This window comes from Limulus polyphemus, unplaced genomic scaffold, assembly GCF_000517525.1.
Source record: "Limulus polyphemus unplaced genomic scaffold, Limulus_polyphemus-2.1.2 Scaffold170, whole genome shotgun sequence".
NCBI classification, from domain to species: Eukaryota; Metazoa; Arthropoda; class Merostomata; order Xiphosura; family Limulidae; genus Limulus; species Limulus polyphemus.
In genome coordinates, this window is record NW_013665780.1 from 11,052 (window position 1) to 19,590 (window position 8,539).

The 8,539-nt window shown below is 32.5% G+C and overlaps 1 protein-coding gene across 1 annotated transcript in view; it reads left to right on the forward strand.

Moving 5' to 3' along the window:
- The first annotated feature begins 1,759 nt into the window (after nucleotides 1-1,759).
- LOC106477828 (liprin-alpha-2-like) overlaps nucleotides 1,760-8,539 on the forward strand; it is a 35,426-nt gene continuing 28,646 nt past the window's right edge. Inside the window, 5 exon segments of the mRNA XM_022381516.1 lie at nucleotides 1,760-1,844; nucleotides 2,909-3,039; nucleotides 5,196-5,315; nucleotides 6,110-6,215; nucleotides 6,218-6,293. Coding sequence (XP_022237224.1) covers nucleotides 1,839-1,844; nucleotides 2,909-3,039; nucleotides 5,196-5,315; nucleotides 6,110-6,215; nucleotides 6,218-6,293 — 439 coding nt within the window. The 5' untranslated portion in view covers nucleotides 1,760-1,838.

Consider the following 8,539-nt stretch of genomic DNA (forward strand, 5'->3'; position numbering starts at 1 on the left):
TTGTAATTTGTAGTAAGTCAGCATTTCGTTTGTAGAATATGCATTGCATGTAACATTTGTGGCTATACATGCAAAAATAGCATTAACTTTAGTTAGATGACTATTTTATTGGTATTTTGTGATATTTAAACAAAATGTATTTGGTAAAAAAAGTGATGTTATAAGGTACTCACCTAAACATAAACAAGTATTTTTGAAAGATTAATAACAAAAATTACAGAGTAAAACACAAGTTTTACTTTATAGCAATATTTTTGCTTTGAATAACTTCATTTTCCTATATGATATCTTACCTCCTTTCACAAAATAGCTTTTTCTATTAGTACTGCCCTCTATCAGTGCAAATTTTCAATGCTTGCCACTAGCCTTCCACCTTCCACTTCTTTATATTCATATGTAAATGATTATTCAGCAGCTCTTTACGAACAGGAGCGTGACGCAACCCCTATTTTAACCAGTGCCATGTCTACATTTGTACACGTTAATCACTTCTTGATCGAAAGTAGTACTGTACAGCAGTGCTTGTTTTTGCTCAAAAATTTGTCAACGTTTTCCTTTATGCTACAGACTTTTTTCTTTACTTATGTTTTTGTTATTTCTTTATTTACAGTAGTTGTTTTGCTAGTGTATTGTGGATCCCACTCTGTGGCGAGAAGTGCCTGATCAGGTATCCCATTTTTTTTAATACCCACACTGTACATCTTGTGACCATGCTCAATGTCAATTACATTGTAGCTCTTTCTACTGTTGACCTGATCTACAATTCCAGATGCTGCCAAGTGTTGGTTGTGTGTCTCCATTCAATTGATCCTCTATGCCAAAACAATTACATCGCAGGATTTGGTTATGTACACCGTAACGATGGGGTGTTCTGTAGGACTGCTAGTAGTTCTCTCTAGTTGTCTTTTGCTTCATAAATATGTTCATCCTAGACCGTACACTCATGGACACACATGAGTAAAGCAGACATGGATTCCTACCCATCTCTAATGCTCTGCGGCATTGAGACTTTTCCTACTGTGGACCTGATGTACAATTGCAGATGCTGCCATCCCACTGGGGTTTTTCCTCCTTCTTACCATCTGCTGGATGTCAGTTCATGATGGATTAGGTGTTGGTTGGGTTGGAAATGTATGCAGGTGGAGACAGATTTTGGTACAGACGCTCGTCTTTCCTACCAATTCTCATTTCAAGGTGAAGAGGTAGGTGATCCTCTGCCTACTGTGGAACTGATGTACAATTCCAGATACTGTCAGGTGTTGGATGAGGTCGAACTACCACTATAGTCTGTTGCACCCTAGCCACTCGAAACCAGGGGTCCCATTAATTAGTAATATGTATTATGGGATTCTTTCATGTTCATGATACAGTCATAAAAGAGTGAATAGTATACCTGAATCAGATGCGGTGCAGTCTCCAACTGAGGTGTGATATTTTCTATTTTGGTTCCACATCTCATGGTTTCACTTTGGGTGCTTCCTGAAGGGGGGCTTAATTTTTTCACCTGCCCTCCATCAGTTCAATGTGGGATTCTAGCTATTTTGTGAGCAGAAGTAAGATATCGTATTGGAAGTTAACGCATTTTCCTAAACTGAAAATTTATTTCTGATAGATACTTACCTTCTCTCACATTTTCCACTCAGCCTTCTGGTGACATGTGGTGTAGATCTTCTGACCAATCTTGAAGTGATTAGTGAGTGAAAATTGGAGAGGATGCTGGTTATGATGGGAATTGTGTCATGTTCCTGTTGGTGGAGAGCTGCTGCATAATCATTTACATGTGGATATGCAGAAGTGGGAGATGGAAAGCTAGTGGCAAGTGTTGAAAATTTGTGCTGATGGAGGTAAGTATCTATCGAAAATACATTTTCAGTTTTTGAAAGACTTACTGAGTAGTGAAAGAGTTAAGAAATGTATCCAAAATGTAACTTCTATATATATACTATCATTTTTTTTTATCCCATGCACATAAGTGAACAAGCAGTTTCATGTCTTAGAAGGGATTTAAGTGTAGTAGGTCGTACTGGCTATGAAATATTTATGGAACGCATCTGTCAGTAATGTAGGTTTGGACAACATTTGTATCACTGTGCTGTCATCCATTCTTATATCACCCAAGCCAGAGCAGTCCGTAGATATTTTGAAATTTTAGCATGTAATATTTTTAGTTCTTGTATTTTGACAATCCTGGGAAAGTCAAATTTTTATAACATTTAGTTAGATAATTTATAGAGTCGAGTTTTGTGTATTTGCAGTAGAAATTATCTCAAAAAATTTTACTTTATCTTTTCATAACATTCTTGTAAGTGAAAGAGAAAAATTTCAAAAGCCATATTTTAGGTATAGATAGTTTAGTCTTCTCAGTTATTCTAGAAAGTAATGTAAAATTTTTTTAACAAACTTGATCCTCATAATTTTTGAAATGCAAGCACTATAAAGCAAGGACTATATATTTGTTAAGGGATAAAACATGTTTAGTTGCCTAAGTTACTACAGTAGTGTTGCCATTAAAAATTGCTGTGATAACCTTTATAAAATCTCTTAATTGCAAAAGATCAATATCTGAATTTCATGCACACTTTTTTTCACTATGAAAACAGTTATTCTTTAATCTGTGGTACTAACAGTTATATTTAAGCTTTAAAATTTGTATGAACAATTATCAGAATATTTTCATTTCTAGATATGACTTAAAAACTTTGCTATGCTTTTAATAAGTACTGAAAATTGTCGTTGTCACAGGCCAAACTAATATTAAGAGCTAATGGTGTTTTTGCTAAATTTTGAACTTGTATTTTCACAAAGAAATTATTGGAAATAGCCTGAAACCTTGACCGGTTATACTGTTGTTTCGTAAATTTCTCAATGTTACATTTGCCTCAAAGGTATATTTCTTTATATAATTTAGACACCAGGTTCTGTGGAAACAAAAGATGACAGTCGACTGTTGTTGCGAGAATCAAGTCCCTCTACTCCACGATCTTTGCGACTTGAACGAGTTGCACGAGCCTTAGCACAAAGTAGTGAAGAGCTTAGAAGGTGAAGAATTTTAGTTGATAGTTTGAACACACTGAATTTCAAAAGATATTGTATTCTGTTCTAGTTATCAATACCATTACTGCTATAGACTTGAGACTGAATGAACTTGACAAGTGTGTATTAGAATGAAATATGGGAAGTAAATCTGTGATGTAGCTTCATTATACATGCTAAGAAAGTACTATGAGTAATTTATCATAGAAAGTATAATACATCCTGGCCTCATAATTATAATATGTGGTAGTTATAATGTTATTCTATGACCTAATGCCAGACCTTTTTGAAAAATTTAAGCCTTTAATGTTGTTGTACAAAATGCTTAGTAAAGTATATTTACATCTGCCTTTGTTGTTATTCCTTCATTCATAAAGCAGTTGTAGTGACTTGTTCACTGAGCTTTGCAGCTCTCTGTTGCAGGTATGTTGATTGTTGTCAAGTGCATAATATGCCTGCATGGTTACAATGACTACTGAGAAGCAGAATTATAGTGTGATGTTTAATTTGGTATGAGCATAATTCATATTTTCTATTGGATGCAACTAAATCAACACATTTCACAACGTTTTCTATTGAATATAGTTATGTGAGCACTGTTCATGACACTTTTCATTGGATACAACTATATGAGGACAGTTCATAAAATCTTTTATTAGTTACAACTAGCTGACCACAATTAATAAACAATTTTCATTTAGTACTGAGAGGTTCATACTCTTCATAATTTGTGCTATGTAAGATGTACAATTTATAGCTTTAGAAATAGCATTAATTGAATTCCATTAACTACATTAGAAGAAGCTTATTGATATGCAATAACTTTATTTTTACTGAGTTTAGTTAAGTACTATTTCCTTTTAATTTGTTTGCATATATTTGTTTTGCGTAGTGTGTTAACTTCATGGGATAGATAAGCTTTAATTATGCAGAAGATGTTACAAAAACTATTTTTTTGTTTAGCTGCTATAAATTTTTCAATTTTTCTATTACTTAAAGGTGAATGTACTTCTTGACTTTACATATGAATGTTTTTGCTTGAATACATTTATATAGTTTTCATCTTATTTTCATTGAAGAATTGTTTGATAACATTTAGGCTGTGACAGCTCCATCATATATAGAGAATTGTTTGTACTTTTTCTAAGAGGCCAGAATCTATTACTTAAAAAGTTTCAAATATTTTCAGAAGGAAAAGTTCCAAAGGTAAAAAGCTTACGACACCTGCATATTAAAAAAAGGATCTGGAGTTAAAACAAATCTCAAGGCTGACTTTACAAGCTTTGAAACTAGAAAAGCAATCTTAACCCATTAACTGCGAATGACGGATATTTCCGTCATTGAAGTTCTATGGCTCAGCTGCGAATGACAGAAATATCTGTCAGTCGCACACATATATAACTATAACTCTATGCGAATGATGATGATTACCATTTTATTGTGATTGATGGCAACTCAGTTTTATCTGTGAGTCAGAAAATGGCAACTGAGCTGCTCCTGCAGCAGTTAATGGGTTAACAGAAGCCACTAATCAGGCTTATAATAGGTGATATTCATTACTACTGTTAATATGTCATGACTATATATTCTCTTTGTTTGTAAGGATTTCAAGTTATGTTTTATTGTGCATTTTAAAAGTCATTAAAAGACTATATGGTTTTGATTAAAGATAAGCTCCAGTGTCAAGTTTTACATTAGTAGAATATAGCCAAATTCTCACTTCTGTAAGAGCACAATAAAGTTAGTTTCTTTCAGACAGTGTAAGCTTGGTTAATAGGTAAAATTGCTTCACAATAAACAATCTGAACATTTCACAAAATTTGCTCCCATAATTTTAAGTCATGGTGATTTCAGTACCAACCTAGCTATTAAATATTGTGTAATATTACAAGTAGACACCTGTATTTGTGCAAACCACATACAATTATTTTGGATAATGGGTAAGTCATACAGAACTTGCCAGAAGACTGAAATATCTTTATTTTTCATGGATAATTTGCTGTCAACACACCCAGCAAAATGTATATCAGTTGAAGCATGAGATGCTAGAGAAATGATGTTCAAATAAAGTTTCAAAACTTTAAAAAGTACAAGCAACTCTATGTGAATTCAACACTTTCTTTAAACAACTAATTTTTTATTGTTGTTTTGCTTTATAACAGAGAAAATACTTATAATGCAAGCTTGCATCCTATTACACCTGCTGTTACGACAACTATTACTACGACAATAGCATCCGTATCATCTTCCATAACCACAGTTCCACAGGATTTTTATATGAGGTGATTGTATAATACCTTTATGTGTCTGTTGTGATGAGGATGAAAGAAAATATATATATACATAGTCAAAGTTACAAATATGTTTTTTTTCTTCACAAAACCTCTTTTATTAGTTAATAATAAAAAGTTACTAATTGAAAAATTACCATTTTCCTACATGTAATAGTGTAACAATTATTATGGAGAACTGTGTTATTGCTGTGATGTCTGAATCCTCATTTATCACATGTTGTGTTTTGTGTTGAAAGTAATACAAATTATTAATTTATTTAAACTTAAACTGTTCTATTAAATTATAAAAAATAAACCTTTTGTTATTTGAGGCTTATAATAACCAGAAATATTTGAAGCAAGTTTTAAATTTTATAAAACATTAGATTACTCATACCTGGTGTGATGTACTGATTCACAAAGTAGAGTGAAATTGTGAATTTGCTTTTTTTTATTCCCCCTAAAGGTGCCAATTTTTTAATCACTTTTGCTTGTTTTTGGTAAAGGAGAAAAGCCAAATCCTATCATTATGTTTTTTTTATATAAATTATGAGCTCATACACACACACACGTATGATCATTGTTTTATAATTTTGTTTATATTTCTTGGAATTAGAATTATTTAAAAACTACTTTGATTTTATTTGGAAATGTAAATTTGCATGCTTAAACAATAAATGATTGGAGCAAGTTTCAACCTTTTTTACTCTGGTATTTCTTCTGTTTATTGGGAATGTTTGTTTCAAACATGCTAGCAGTTCATGTTTTTAAAAACTTTTTTTTTCATGTGTAATATTCACTAGAGATGCATATTTAAACCATATACCAATGATGGATGGAGGGTTTCTAAACTCTACCACCCCCTTCAGCTCCACCCATTCTTCCCAAGATTCCTTGCACAAAGCACAATCAAAAAAAAAGGACTCAAGTCATCACTTGGAAGATTTTTTAGTAAAAAGGAAAAAGTGAAATCAAAAGACATTTATGGTAAAAAACATAAGTATTATTTTAGCAGATTTACTTCCAGTCTTAACTTTAGTTTTTTTTATTTAGTGTATTCTTAATTTAAAGCTACATGCCTATAAGTATTACTGTTATAGCAGGGCTAATTCTAGCTTTAGCTTTATGTTTAGCGTATTTTTAACTATAATATACAGTCCTGAACAAACAAATAATAATAGTAATGTGGAGATGCTAGTTTCGTAACTTTGTGAATCATTGTATTTATCTAACATGTTCAAATATGGTTGTAATATTTCTATTTTCACCTGTTTCTTTTATTTTTAAAATAATTTTAAAATTACCCATCATTTTATATGATAAATATCTTCTGGAAGTTGACATTTGTGCATTTTGCAAAAAACATTTTTTTCTTTGTTTTTTGTTAAGCACAAAGCTACACAATAGGAATGAGCTATTTGTGCTGTGTGGGCACTCAGATTTACCGTTGAAGGCATTTTTTTCTTTAAATTTTTGTAACAAATTTTTTCAAGGATAATTTGGACATTTCCTACTTAGTGAATGGATCACTACTTGTCAATTATAGATGACCATGGACGTCCACAGGGGAGAAAGAGAGGGCACCCCACCCCCCGGGAAATGAGAAATCTAATTCTTTCTTTATTCATTCAATTCACAATTTCACACTACTTTGCTCTCCCTGTAAAAATTCCTGTGGATGCCCATGTAGATGTCTACATAATTGCCATTTGTTTGTTTTTAAATATGCAGTACTCTCCCGCTGATCTTGTGTAAATCAAATAAATTGATAATTAAATGTTTCATTGATAATAAAACATATTTAATTATTATTGATAATGGTCAAGAGGTCAAATCCTTCCCTGGCCAAAATGGCATATAGGATCTGGTGTTGAACTCCAGCATAATTGATACATGCAGATGAAAATTGTGATACAATCCCCCCTGAATGAAATGCCATCCTATTGTAGGCTAACCCTCATTTAATAGCTGGGACCCATCATACAGCTGGGTAGACTGAAATAACTGGAGTAAAGAGCTTTGCTTAAACACACAGCAGCGTGATACACACCAGCCTCAAATTCGCAACTATTCAATTACGAGGCCAAAGCATGACGTTGCTGCTCCAAGCTTCCCCTACTAATAAGGGTCATAATGTTTTTACTTAAAACATCACCATTACTGTTAGAAATAACTAAGAAGCCAATTTATCTATGTATTTTGTTTGAATACAATAAACATAAAAATAATATTCAATAATGAATTGAGCCACATCAGAATATATAATTTAAAAAAAATTGGCAGTCACCTTTTATACTCACTGAACAGTAAACTTTACTAAGCTTATCAGATTTAATGATGATATGATTTCATGTGGTGAACACATAATAAAGACAAACACATGTATAACATATCAACAAAATATCTTTGCTAAGCCTTAAGTCTTCTCTAGTCATTTGACTTCTGTGTTTCATACTGCCTATATGTTTGTATCTAGATAAACTGCTTGTTCCTAATGATGACAAAACCTTCTCCAAATGTTGTACATTTGTTACTGTGTTAAATTTATGATAATGTTTTCCTTATTACCCATCCAATCTGTCTCTAAGCTGTATAAATATACCTTATCTCAAGTTATCTTATGTCTTCTCATTGAAGACAGTTTCTGTAGCCTTCAAACAGATATAATTTAACACACAATTACTGTCATAACTCACAAATGAAAGGATCATTTACAGAAGCTATAAGAAAACTTAAACCTATATATTTACTTTTTATCTATAAAATAAATAAATAAAGCTATGTATGGTTGGCTACTAAACTTGAAAATAACAAGATAGGGATGGAAGTGGACGTATCACTTGATTGGCTAATGATCACATAACAGACTACATTACTGGCTTCTCGACTTTCTCTATTGAAAGCTTGGTGTTTTAATAGAATCTCAGCTTTTATCAGTATACCTTTCCTTTAGTCAAATTTAGAATACTACTTTTATGACTATTTTACGATAGAGTAACATTTTATGATCAGAAATTCTGATTCTGTGTGTGTTTTCCCTGTGAGGAAAACAAATACATCCAGACTTGCACTCACTTGTGGGCCCGGCATGGCCAGGTGGTTAGGGTGCTCGACTCGCAATCTGCGGGTCGCAAATTCGAATCCCCATCACAATAAACATGCTCTCTCTTTCAGCTGTTGAGGTGTTATAATGTGACAGTCAATCCCACTATTCATTGGTAAAAAAGTAGCCC